General features: G+C 33.4%; 7 protein-coding genes across 7 annotated transcripts; 5 read left to right on the forward strand and 2 right to left on the reverse strand.

The window, feature by feature from the left end:
- Positions 1-1243: 1243 nt before the first annotated feature.
- BX664DRAFT_240350 (uncharacterized protein) lies at positions 1244-1504 on the reverse strand (the record flags this gene model as incomplete). The annotated part of the gene is made up of 1 exon (XM_051540223.1): positions 1244-1504. A coding segment is annotated over one exon (261 nt), but the record flags the coding sequence as incomplete, so codon positions are not given.
- Positions 1505-1906: 402 nt separating this feature from the next.
- BX664DRAFT_292391 (uncharacterized protein) lies at positions 1907-2922 on the reverse strand. Its single transcript, XM_051541987.1, has 4 exons — positions 2751-2922; positions 2536-2663; positions 2278-2448; positions 1907-2185 (listed from the first exon to the last, which is right to left on the reverse strand). The coding sequence occupies exons 1-4, from the start codon at positions 2828-2830 to the stop codon at positions 2007-2009; spliced, it is 558 nt and encodes a 185-aa protein (XP_051403313.1). The 5' UTR covers positions 2831-2922; the 3' UTR covers positions 1907-2006.
- Positions 2923-2928: 6 nt separating this feature from the next.
- On the forward strand, positions 2929-4408 carry BX664DRAFT_72529 (uncharacterized protein). Its single transcript, XM_051549712.1, has 3 exons — positions 2929-3654; positions 3877-4135; positions 4204-4408. Exons 1-3 carry the CDS (start codon positions 2998-3000, stop codon positions 4236-4238), a joined length of 951 nt encoding a protein of 316 aa, XP_051403314.1. The 5' UTR covers positions 2929-2997; the 3' UTR covers positions 4239-4408.
- A 729-nt stretch (positions 4409-5137) lies between these two features.
- On the forward strand, positions 5138-8915 carry BX664DRAFT_72534 (uncharacterized protein). Its single transcript, XM_051549713.1, has 5 exons — positions 5138-5724; positions 5826-6808; positions 6886-7401; positions 7503-8083; positions 8163-8915. Exons 1-5 carry the CDS (start codon positions 5186-5188, stop codon positions 8772-8774), a joined length of 3231 nt encoding a protein of 1076 aa, XP_051403315.1. The 5' UTR covers positions 5138-5185; the 3' UTR covers positions 8775-8915.
- A 275-nt stretch (positions 8916-9190) lies between these two features.
- Positions 9191-11737, forward strand: BX664DRAFT_325535 (WD40-repeat-containing domain protein). The gene is made up of 10 exons (XM_051544040.1): positions 9191-9263; positions 9464-9614; positions 9771-9910; positions 10066-10285; positions 10405-10564; positions 10616-10683; positions 10764-10890; positions 10978-11190; positions 11316-11426; positions 11519-11737. The coding sequence occupies exons 1-10, from the start codon at positions 9254-9256 to the stop codon at positions 11582-11584; spliced, it is 1266 nt and encodes a 421-aa protein (XP_051403316.1). The 5' UTR covers positions 9191-9253; the 3' UTR covers positions 11585-11737.
- On the forward strand, positions 11679-12327 carry BX664DRAFT_72576 (uncharacterized protein). The gene is made up of 2 exons (XM_051549714.1): positions 11679-11826; positions 11908-12327. The coding sequence occupies exons 1-2, from the start codon at positions 11773-11775 to the stop codon at positions 12220-12222; spliced, it is 369 nt and encodes a 122-aa protein (XP_051403317.1). The 5' UTR covers positions 11679-11772; the 3' UTR covers positions 12223-12327.
- Positions 12328-12500: 173 nt separating this feature from the next.
- On the forward strand, positions 12501-13326 carry BX664DRAFT_325537 (uncharacterized protein). The gene is made up of 2 exons (XM_051544041.1): positions 12501-12756; positions 12829-13326. The coding sequence occupies exons 1-2, from the start codon at positions 12703-12705 to the stop codon at positions 13090-13092; spliced, it is 318 nt and encodes a 105-aa protein (XP_051403318.1). The 5' UTR covers positions 12501-12702; the 3' UTR covers positions 13093-13326.
- The last annotated feature ends 213 nt before the right edge of the window (positions 13327-13539 follow it).

The raw sequence follows: 13539 nt of genomic DNA on the forward strand, positions 1-13539 counted from the left end.
ATAATCATCATCGACGTTAATCTTTCTCTTATTTGCCTAGGCCCCACACCTTTTCAGGTAACTTTTGGAGGAGGGAAATGATGCATCATCATCCATTATCAATCCACACATAATCCATTAGTATTGTCACTTCAATATCCTTTTGTCAACCGGTATATGCTTTAAATTACTTGCATAGGAATCATAGAAATGAATAATAATGATGATCATGCTTTACTGTAGAAAAAAAAAAAGAGATAAATTATTCCCTTATCATAACAATCATGTTCTTCTAATATAATGTTGATGTCATCATCTATCTTGATCAAGATGAAAATGGCTCCAAAAAAAAAAAAAAGAATCATCTGATCATCAGTGGTCCCATGGCAACCATCGTGAGCAGGTCATAAAGAAACAGAAAGAAAGAAAGAGTGAGAGAGGAAAAAAAATAAAAAATAAAAAAATAAAAAATACGGAAATAAATTGTACCAACCGAGCTGCAAAGCATCATTGTTTCCCAATGAAATGGCCTGATGCATCCTAACTTTAAAAGATCATGGGTTACTTGCTTATTTCCATTTTATTTAACCGTAGTCAATAATATCATTTCTCTATGAGAAGAGGATTTAAGTTTTCTCTTCATCGATAAACGTGGTACCTACTTTTTTGGGGAAGTGGGGAGTCAACAAAAGCTTTTGATATAATATTTGTATCATTCTTTATTAAAAATGGATTCAATTCATTTTTAATTCAAATCAAAGTAAAACTATCAATAATATAAAGTAGACAAGAAGGCATCATAAAGATTGGAGAGAAAAAAAAAATACAAGAGTAAATGGAGGTATAATAACAAATAAAAGGACAGAGGATATGAATAAAAATATATAACTAACTAACTAACCAGTCAAGATAACACATGGGATATTAAAGTTTGAGAAGATCGATGAGGACTTGATCGCCAGTAATCCATTGTAGCAGTCGAATTGTTGTTGTTGTTGTTGTTGTTGTTGTTGTTGTTGTTGTTTTTGTTGTTGTTGGTACTACTGCTATTATTATTATTGTAAGCTGAAGATGGAGGAGGAGGAGGAGGTAAAATTCGAGTCAAAGATTGTTGCTGTGAACTATTTGTCATATGTTGGTCTAGCTGTTGTTGCTCTTGTAATAGGTGTTGATTATGATGCTGAGTTTGTTGTTGTTGTTGTTGTAATAACTGACATTGTTGTTGCGCTTGAGAGGGAGAGTTTGGAGTGACTATATCGTGAGAATCAGACCAAGCATCAGGTTGCATCACCCTAGAAAGTCGATACTTAACACCAAGGTAAGAAAGATAATTCGACTTTGGAAACACCCGCACTCGCTTGACCTTGGGAAAGTTGCTATCTTCAATATCCACAAACGTTCCACCCAAATGTAATGTCTGTTCTAGTTTCCCTTGGTTATTTGCATCAAAAGGCACCCACTTTGCATACATAAATACAAGCCAAGTAAAATAGGTTGTGCTTTTCGTTTTTACTTGTTGTTGTTGCTGTTGTTGTTGTTGTTTTTGTAATTGTTGTTGGTCTTGTAATACACCATTACTTAGTTCACTGGTACTACGTGTTGTAAAACTCAAGTTTCGCTGACCACTAGTTTGTCGCTGTAACGCTTGTTCAAAATGATAAGGATGATTACGAATATCTTTCTTCATGATGTTTGTATGAGATGACGGAAAAACTAGAAAAAAGAATAAAAGAAAAAGAGGGAAAAAGGAAGTTAAGGAAGAAAGAATTGAAAAAAAAAGGCCACTGAGTTCAAAATTTTGCACACTAAGTGGATCCCAACAACCAGATGATGAAGCATCATCATCAAACAACTGACTTTTTTTTTTCTTTCTGGTTCACAAAAATAGTTTCAGTTTCCTTATTTCATGCGATGAGTATATATATATATGTAACGATACAGTCCTTTATTCTTATTCAAATTAGATAACTGGTATGACACTGAATGAAATAAAATAAAAAAAACTATAACTATACTATAATACTATACTATTGAGGTAATGGGGGAACAGGTGGTATATGATCATGATTTTTGACAGTAGTATTTTCTTCATCCTCTTCATCATCATCCTCATCGTCTTCGTCGTTTCTAATTGGATGATGTAAAACATTTCCCATATTATAATGCATCGCCCTTTTCTTTGCAAATTCTTCATGTCGCTTCTTAGCTACATAGTGAGTGAGAGAGTTTGTGTCAGATAGATCAAGAAAATTCCTTTACTTATACTTTTCTTCTTATTTAAAATAAAATATATCTTACCTTGTTCGTCTTCTTCTTCATCGCCCGAATCTGCCCATTCATCATCACTGATAGATACTTGACGAACTTTTCTTCCACTTGAGACGCTTGATCGATCTGATTCATGACCACCATCCAAAGCAAATTCATCAATATCTTCAGGTCCAAGTTTTGCCCGATACCCAAGATTATCTATTGATAACATATAATATATATATATATATCAGTTCGATGTCTTTTGTTTCACTTGTTTGGTTCAATTTTTTTTTCTTAATTTACCTGGTAGATTCATCACCTGGTCTGTTTGCGCATCATAACGAATATAGGGAGTTTTGGGTTCATCTACCTTCATAGTTGAGTCTTTCTGTTGTTCGGTTAGCATAAGATTGTCTTCATCCCATTTCAAACTAATAGATAAAAGAAAAACATTGTCAGCATATATCTCTATGTTACTTCTTTTTTTTTATATAAAAGTATATTGAGATGATACTTACTGAGGTTCATTAGTACTCGAGCTATTTCCTTGTTGGTGATGTTTAAGAATTCCTTTGATAGGTTTCGCAGGTGAAGTCATTGTATTAAAAAAGTAAAAAGAAAAAGAGAATGTAAAAAATGAAAGAGAAGCGTAAAAAAAAAAGTTACTTTTTTTGATTTTACAAAGTCGCGTGACTTATAAAATTTTCTCTCAGAAAGAAAAAAAAGCACAATCTTTTTTTTTCTTTCTTTTATCTATCACATTCAATGCTATCTGTTACTTTAGCTTTGGGATATTTGTCAATACCAGTTATTATTGAAAATAGTGTATATACGACGATATCAAAATATGACCAACCAAGCTGGAAGTATGGCTCAACACTATCTATATCTTCTTTTGTCCAACAACCACCTTTCAATTGGCCTACCATCAGTAAACACGTCTTAAAGTTATCACCGACTGTTATTGCTTCAGGAGAAGATGAACTCTATCAACTTTTGACTACATCACTTTCTTGCGATCCTACAGAAAAGTCAGCACTTTATGCCCTCATCACCTTCGATTCGACTTCGACTTTATTCACAAATACGGCAGCTAGTTCACTATCCGATCAAAAATATATTGGCATCATTTCGACCATGAACAATAACTCTGATGTACTTTCTTTACAAATTGTACAAACTTTACCATTCCTCAAGAGAAAGAATCCACCAAGTTATTTACTTCAAAAGAAACCAACAAGTTATGTTCCACTGGATATGAAAACCTGGTCTACCTACCCTATGGAAATCCTACACTGCTGTCAGAAATATCACAATAATCCGGATGCACCAATACAGTTACAACAAATCGCCCTTAAAATATACAATATAGCAAGACTTTACGGATACTGGGACCTTTGGCGTGTCTTGGAAGGTATATGTGTACGTTTCCAAATTGATCCTCAAACTCTTATTCAACATGCCTAGTTTTATTATTATTATTATTATTGTAATTATTATTATTTATTTATTATTATTTATTTATTATTATTATTTATTATTTTTATTTATTATTATTATTATTATTATTATTATTTATTATTCACCATCGATTTCCCTTATTAACTCATAATATGCATTTTCCCAAACTTGTGCCTTGATTAGTTCCCGACAAACCCTTTTTATTTTAATTTATTTTACTATTTTTATTTTATTATACTTTCTTCTCCTGCTCTCCTAATTTTTTTTTTTTTGATATTACCTCCAGAATACTATCAAGAGCAAATACTATTACTCCTTGAATTTGATAGTGAAGAAAACTTTATTTCTACTTTGGAAAATGGTGAATTCAAGATTGATGAAAAGATGGTTAGTATCACTTGTTATGAAGCTCTCAGGGGTTGTCCTAGTATGAAAGAAACGTGTAAGTGAAAATACTATTACTACCACAACAACAACAAAGTACTGATCGTTTTTATTGACGTTGAACAGTGAAAGCCATGGGTGCTGATTACGATAAGATGTGACTTTGTACTTACTGATGATCGTTTCTTCTGGTAGATCTCATGTAAATAGAATATTAGAATAGGTGATGATTAGTTAGATATTGATTCTTCTTTATTTCTTTTTTTTTTTAGGTTTCATAGTTGATCACGTCTGCCCTGAAGTTTATGCTGATGATATACGTTTACTATACAAGTTGGTGATTTAATCTGTCTAAAGAGGAACCCTACAAAGCACGGCACCAGTTTGAAGATTCCCTACCAGTGAGGGTACTGTTAACGATGAAGTGTAAATAGATATGTTATATATAGCCTTTGAAATAAAATATAGAATGTCATGTTATGATTGATTGTACTTTGTAATCAAAATATTAGTGTGCGTGAGTTTGCGGGATTTGAACACAATCTGTCTATTTGTGTAGATTTTTCGAAATTAAGAAAATAAAAACGCTCTTTTTTCTCTCTCACTCTCTCATTTCTACCTTTTACTAGATTAGCTACATTGATTTCGGTGATTCTTTTGGTAAGAATAGAAAATAATAAGTTGAATGCATTCATATAACTTATTAAGCTTTTATAGAGAAGAACCATAATGCTAAACACGATTGTGACACTGACAACCTGACCTTACCATGTGATGGTCAGCAAGATTTGAACTAGCAGAGGTAGATTTACTTTTTTCATTATAAGAGAAGGAATAACAATTATTATTATTTTATTCATACGGTTATTTAGTATTATTAGGTTGAAACCACACGAAAATAGAACGCATGAAAAAATCAATAGAAGTCAGCATCATTTAGGTAGGTTTCATTGTTTATTTACTGGGGTTATTGGTGGAATAAGGGAAAATGTTGAAAAAGGAACCATTCGGGGCCTTTTTTTTTTTCTTTTTATCATTTATTAACTTTCTTCGTTTGATTTTTTATTCTTCTTCTTCTCTCTCTCTTTACTCAAATCTTGATTTTATTATGCCTAGACCTTTAGAACACACAAATGTTATTGATAGAGATCCACTTTATCGCCCATCAATGCAACCCGATCCAAAAGAAAAACTTCCCTCTTCTTCTGCTCCCTCTTCTTCATGGTTAGATCTGAAACAAGCTCATACATCCCTTCTATTACCGAAACAAGTTAAATCAACACAGCTTACTGCTTCTTGGGAATCTACTTTGGAAAAATGCATTAAAAGTATTGTCTCCATCAAGGCTACTCGAGTACGATGTTTGGATACCGAAATTCCTGGTGTATTTTCTGCTACTGGTTTTGTTGTCGATGCTAATCGTGGAATCATCTTATCAAATCGTCATGTGGTTTCCGTTTCTCCTATTGTAGCTCAAGCTGTCTTGTGCAATTATGAAGAAATTGATCTCAAGCCTATTTATCGTGACCCTATTCATGATTTTGGTTTTCTTCAATATGATCCATCCAAGGTGCGATTTCTCAATATGCCATCCATTGAACTCTATCCTGAAGGTGCTCGTGTGGGTCAAGAAATTAGAGTCGTAGGGTAAGTTTTTTTTTTTTTTTTTTTTTTTTTTTTTTTTTTTTTTTTTTTTTTTTTTTTTTTTTTTTTTTTTTTTTAAATCATTGACATTTGCTTTGTGATAGAAATGATGCAGGTGAAAAACTCAGTATTTTATCTGGAACTTTGGCAAGGCTCGATCGTGAAGCACCGGATTATGGTATAGGTGAATACAACGACTTTAATACATTTTATCTCCAAGCGGCATCAAGTACAAGTGCTGGATCAAGTGGTAGTCCGGTGTTAGACTTACAAGGAAGAGCTATAGCTCTGAATGCTGGTGGTGCTGCTCGTGCTTCTTCAAGTTATTACTTTCCTCTCCAACGTGTTCGACGCGCCTTACAATGTATTCAACAACAATCAGTGATTTCTCGTGGTACTCTTCAAACCGAGTTTGTTTATCGTTCCTATGATGAATTATTACAACTAGGATTGGCAAAACATATTGAACAACGTCTCCGATCGTTGCATCGATATAGTGGTGATCATGAAGAAGGACAAGAATATCAAGGGCTTTTGGTTGTGAAATCATTATTACCAGATGGACCTGCTTCGAAATATTTGGAACCAGGTGATATTTTACTGACTGGAAATGGTGCGATCATATCAACATTTATTGAATTGGAAGATATACTGGATAGCAATGTCAATAAATCGGTATGCCTTGTTGTGTCTCGTGCTGGTGAACTCAAAGAATACACAATGACAGTTCAAGATTTACATCAGGTGACACCTCATAGATATGTGGAATTCGGTGGTGGCGTGATGCATGATTTATCTTATCAAATGGCTCATTCTTACGGTTTATCTTTGAAAAATCCTGGTGTTTATGTGGCTGCTTCTGGCTATATCATGGGAACTGCTTATGCAGTACGACGATCTGTCATTCTAGGTCTAGACAATCATCCTATACATGATTTGGATGATTTTATCCGCATCTTGCAGCAGATTCCTCACGGTAGTCGGGTACCCATTCGCTTTTATTCCTTGTCAAGAGCCAAGAAGGATCGGGTGATGCTTGTCCATGTGGATCGACGATGGCATCGCTTTTGCTTGGCCATCCGGAATGGTAATATATAGAAACTAATGAATACAAAAATTTTTCACGACATACTAAAGTTTTACCTTATCATATGTATATTATAGATCGAACTGGTGTCTGGGATTATCAATCTCTTGAATCTACTAATTATCTTCAAATACAAAAACCTATATTACCATATAAACAAGATTCAATGGATCGATCAATATCACCATCATCATCATCACCATCATCATCATCATCATCATCATCAGTCGGTGGTGATCCATTACAAAAGTTATCCAAAAGTCTGGTCTCAGTCGACTGCTATCCACCGTTTATTATTGATGGGTTACGTACTTCTCATGCGTTTGGCGCTGGACTCATAGTATCGTTGGATCCTCCTTTGGTCATATGTGATCGCGATACAGTACCAACAGCTTTATCCGACATTTCTTTAACTGTCAACAATTCAGTCACCGTGTCAGCTCGGTTGGAATTTTTACATCCTTTCTACAACTTCGCCATCCTCTCTTTTGATCCAATACCGCTTTTCTCTGCAGGTCTGGAAGTCCATGCGGCGAAACTCAGCGATGTTGAACTTGAACGCGATGACAAGGTGAACTATGTTGGACTAGGAGGTAAATAAATAAAAAAAAAAAAAGAATATGCTTATACTTCATCTCACAATAGATACTAAATTATTTTTATGATTATTACTACTATTATTGACCAATTCTAGGGGATTCAAAATCAGTGATCAAAAAGACATATATCGCTACTCTCCGAGCCATTAGAACCAAAGAAAGTACTCCACCAAGATGGCGTGCAGTCAATGTCCAAGCTTTAAAAACTGGTGAATCGCTTACAGGTCAAGGAGGTGCACTTGCTGATGATGAAGGACGTGTACAAGCCTTTTGGATGACTTTTGCGACGGAAGACGAAAAAGACGAAAGTGTGAACGTAATGGGTGGTCTACCAAGCAAGTTATGGAAACCTACTGTGATAAAAATGATACAAGCCTATAAAAACCAGGAAGATGCTTCATGGATGACTACAAGACCTATTATTCGTGGTTTGGATGCAGAATTCTGGACAATGCAGTTGGTGCATGCAAGATTATTGAACTTACCGAAAAAATGGCTCGATGTATTTGGTGAATCCGATCATCCTCATGTACTCTACCTTTTGGGCTTTACTAATCCTTCAAGTCCTTGTGCAAATGTTTTGAAGGTTGGCGACATTATTCTTAGCATTAATGGTGATATTGTATCTAGCGTAAATGAATTGTCTCACTATGATCAAGAAGAAACTTTATCAATGGTAATAATAATAATAAAAAAAAAAAACATAGTCTTATTTCTTTTTTTTTCTTTTTTTTTTTTTCCTTTTTTACAATTAGATTATATTCCGTGATGGCAAGGAAATGAATTTGATAGTACCTACTACATTATTTGATGGCAGAGAAACTACTAGGTTGATTGGATGGCAAGGATTATTTGTACAAGAACCATATCAAGCAGCAAAGGAACAAATGAGGGAAAAAGTACCTGAAGGTGTGTATGTGTCTTGTTGTCTTTTTGGATCACCAGCTCATGTATCAATTCAAGTTGGTGTATGGATCACTGAAATTAACCAAGAACCTGTTCCTACTTTGGATGCATTTTTGTCAGCAGTATTGAAAAGAAACGCAATAAAAACAACTACAACGAAAACAACAATATCCACTGGAAGACCACAACGGGAAGATCTCTATACTCACAGACATACTCCACAGCAACTGAGACAAAAAGAAACAAGTGAATGGCTACTCTCTCAACCTACGATGACGGCAAAAGACGATATCGAAACGGAACAGGCTACTCATGTGCGTGTCAAATATGTCACTCGAAATAATGTGGTACATGTAAGTATGTTACGCTTAGATCTTCACTATTGGCCCACTTGGCAAATTCAAAGGGATGACACTAACCCTCTTGGCTGGACATACCAATCCTTCTCCTCTCATATTTGATGGTTTGCTATAGTAGTAGTTAATTTTACATTAGACATTTTTTTTTCTTTTTGGTTTTTAGTTTATATCTTATTATTTACTTATTATATTGAATAAACACTAGTTACATCAATAAAACTCTTTCTACAAGCTTCTTCTGACGTTTTTTGACTTTATGTTTGTAGATAGAGCGTTGTCATCATTGATGATCACGAATGATTTCTTCTTTTATGTTATTAAGGATGGTGAATTGATGATTATTGATGTCCTTATTATTTACCTATCATGTTGAGAACTGTAAGCTTATACTTGACTTGCTTTCATTGTTTGGTTTGACTGGTTCAAAGTCGATCAACCAATCTAGAAAAAACGACATCGCATAAAATACAACTCCGAACTCATCAAAGTCTTTTTGTCATTCTCTTACCTTTCTTTTTTTTTTTTTCCTTTTTTTTTTTCATTCTATCCTTCGCAGAGTATAGTTCTTCAACATCAAAATAATGGACAAAGGTACTCAAAAAAACAAAAAAGGAAAGTGAAGAAGAAACATACTTGAAGAGAATTACAAAGATGTTTTATCGTATAGCGTTCGTACCTATTACAACAAAAGCGCTGACAGTATTCTTTCATTATTGTTTCTTCTTTACATGTGTTTATATTTACAATTACTTGATTCTAACTTGATTTTTTTTTTCTTTAATTTACGATAGTACGGGAAAGGACAGAGGAAGAAAACGAAAAATTGATCAACGAAGAATACAAAACGTGGAAAAAGAACTCACCTTTTCTTTACGATCTTGTTATTACTCACGCGTTGAAATGGCCCAGTTTGACATGTCAATGGCTCCCAGGCGTTGAAAGGTAAGAAAAAATAGAATAATATATATATATAAATGGAAACAAACATAAAACTAACATGATTCTCTTTCTTTTTCTTTTCTTTTCTTTTCTTTTCTTTTCTTTTCTTTTCTATTCTTTTCTATTCTTTTCTATTCTTTTTTTTTTTTTTTGACTCAGTGTTCCCGACAAAGGTTACAAGATTCAACGATTAATATTGGGTACACACACTAATGACGAAGATCCAAACTATTTACAAATTGCATCTGTACGCTCACCTGAAAACTTGGATGTCCAAAAGTATGAAGAAGTTATGAAAGGTAAAGGTCCTTTTTTATTATTATTCATTATTCAATATATATATATATATATATATATATTCGAAATGAATTTTTTTTTTTTGAGCATAATATCATTTTATAGTTTATCTGACTATTTTCTTTGACATATATATATATATATATATATATTCTAGAAATGGATCCAAGTGACACACATATCAAAATCACGCAACGTATCTTACACGATGGAGAAGTCAATAGGGCACGCTACCAATATGATCATCCTGATATTATTGCTACAAAATCAAGAACTGGTGATGTCTACTTATTTGATTGCTCGACTTTTGAAGTGGAACCAAAACAAGATGAAAAATTCAATCCTACTTTACGATTGAAGGGTCACGAAAAGGAAGGGTAAAAAAATTTTTTTATAGTGTGATCAAAAAGAAATTTAATAACAAAGTAGTATTAACTATCTTTTTTTTTATATATCCTGGTTCCATTTTGAACAACGTTGGGTGAATCGACGATAGGTATGGACTAGCTTGGAATCCTCATTCATCCAAGACTAATCACTTGCTAAGTGCTGGTTTCGATTCGATTATATGTGAATGGGATATCAACGCAACTACAAGAGATGACAAAACGTTACAACCTCTTAGAATATATAAAGGACACACTGCTGGCGTTGAGGTATGTAGTTTTACTGGAATAGATTATTGTGATTACTAACTATATTTATAGGATGTTGCCTGGCACACACGATATGAACATATATTTGCCTCTGTCGGTGATGATAAACGACTGATGATGTAAGTTGAAAATAATAGACACACTTTGGATGAAAAAAAAAAAATCCATTACTCATGCATATTATCATTATTGTTACTAGCTGGGATTCAAGAAAGAATGGAAAAGAAAATCCTGTGCACAACATAGTGGCTCATGATGCTGAAGTCAATTGTGTGGCCTTTGCTCCTCAAAGCGAATGGATACTTGCTACAGGATCAGGGGACAAAGTAAGTAGAGTGATAGAAGTTGAAGATTAGATAGTAACAAACAAACAAAAAAAATTGATATGGTAATTTTTTTAATCCCCATTCTAGACGGCTGCCTTATGGGATTTACGTAATCCTAAGGAAAGATTACATACATTAGTTAGTCATCAATCAGAAATCCTACAATTGTCTTGGTCTCCTCATCATGAAACTGTTTTGGCTACTGCAAGTAATGATCGAAGAATTTTGGTATGGGATATTGGCAAGATAGGACAAGAACTATCACCAGAAGATGCTGAAGACGGTCCATCCGAATTGATGGTAGGATTATTATTACTATTATTATTATTAAAAAAAATTTCTATGACGAATATTGGGGAAATTTAAATTAAACTAGTATATAATAACCAACAATTTTTTTTTTTCGTTTATCATATTATCTACAGTTTATGCATGGTGGACATACAAACAAGATCTCTGATTTCGATTGGAATCCTTCTCAACCTTGGAATATAGCAAGCACTGCTGAAGACAACATTATTCAAGTGTGGGAAATGGTAATTATCAAATTGAAAAAAGGAAGACGGATGATAACGAACTGAATATCTTTTTTTTTATTTCTTCTTGATATGAAACCTTAATTTATTAGGCAAGTCATATATACGCAACAAATAGATCTACGGATGATGCACAGGTGGACAAAATGGAAGAATGACTGCGATCAAGAAATTTTTACCTTTAAGAAAATTTTGGAAAAAAAAAAATCTCTCATTTTAGTTTATTTATATATTGAATGGATTCTTCCTTTTATATATATATATATATATCATCATCTTCTCCATCATCTTGATTTCAAATATTACTAGTCTTTTTACTTTGAAAATAAAAAATAAAACAACGAAAATGTGTGATTTGAATTGGTGTCCTATATGTGAAAAAGCCATTGATATTCATTCTGTAATAGACGGAGACGGGATTTTTATTTTATGTTGATTATTCTTTTCTAACCAAAACTTTCTTATTTTATACGTTAAACAGGAATCTTTATATTGCTCGGAAGCTTGTTGCAACCATGATGCTTTAAAAAAGGATGATACTTTCCTAATGTATGCTGGTCGACATCATCACCATTGTGAGATAGATCAGCCAAATAAGACACTATCATTTCGGAGATCTTCTTCTGTGTACTTAATAAATCATCATCATCATCATCATTTCCATCAACATCAACATCATCATCATCATCATCATCAACATCAATATCAACATCAACATCAACGTCATCAATATCAATGTCAATATCAGTATCAAAGTGATCATCTTCCATCTTCTCTCAAAACAATAAAATCATAAAATTTAATATCATGTTAGTCGCACCGACAGTGTTTGTTGTTTTCATTACATAAGTTCCAGGGGCATGCACAAACATTCATAGAGATCTTTGTGACGCCGCTCAGACCTTCATTTCCGACCCATACCATTTCTGTACCACAATCTATGCACAGTTGCTATCAAAGAAATTTTCCCACCAAACTTATTTTTGACACTCAGATGAAAAGGACAACTCCTCATGTGAATGCTCTGACTTGGTTTGATTTGAGATGAATGGAGAAACAAACCATCAAGGCAACAAAAAAAAAAAAAAAATAGAGCGTGTGAGCAAAATCATAAAAAAAAAAAAGTTAAAATGTCTTTCTCTTTTTTCCTTTCTTTCTTTCATTCCGTAACTAGATTTTTTTTTCCTGTTATCAGTTTACTTCCATTCCTTCAAATCATCCGTTCTTACTCGACAATCCTCTTCTTTACGTATCATTCAATGCACACAGATTTATCATGAGTGATCTTTCTTGGTGTCCATCTTGTGATAATGCAATAAGTCCTTTCTCGGTAAGCATGACTCAGCAATTGAACTATAAAAAAAAAAAAATGCAAGTGGGTGATTGATCATCATTTCAATAGGACTCCCTTTACTGCAGTGAAGAATGTCTACGAGACGATGCTATTCGACGCCATCCTTTACTTGGTTACAACTATCCCGAACTGTCAGATTTCCCTCGTCCGCTCTCCAAACGCCCTTCTTTCAATTCTATCTATTCATCATGTTCAAATAATGAGTCATCAACAACGACAACAACAGTAGTAACTCAATTAACATCTTCTTCTTCTTCTATTCATTCCAATCGCTCTTCGATTCCTTCACTTGTAAAATCTTGTATTTCTTAAACACTCAAATACCAAAAGTTAGAAAAAAAAAGCATTTTTAATCCCTTCCCCACTCAACAGTCCATCCATTTTAATATATATGATTTTTTTTTATGACAACATACCCCCCTTATGATTCTTTTTACCTTTATATCTATATATACATATATCTTTTGATCCAATACAATAAAAACAAGTAGATTTATGATATTAATAAATAAAATCTCTCCTTTTTTTTTTCTGGATCGGTTTTCCTCCTCACTGATTCTCCTTTTTTGTATATTGCTCATGTGTATTCAGACTCAGCCTATCCCCTTTTTCTTTCATCGTTCTCTCTATAATTCTCTTTTTTTTTTTTTTGTTCTCTCCTTTATATATATATATATATTTAACTATGCCAACTTTTTTTTTTTTATTTTTTTCCTTTCTTATGCCTGCTATTTGCATAGTTTACCTATCATTTATACA

This window comes from Halteromyces radiatus (assembly GCF_025201355.1).
Source record: "Halteromyces radiatus strain CBS 162.75 chromosome Unknown BX664scaffold_2, whole genome shotgun sequence".
NCBI lineage: Eukaryota > Fungi > Mucoromycota > Mucoromycetes > Mucorales > Cunninghamellaceae > Halteromyces > Halteromyces radiatus.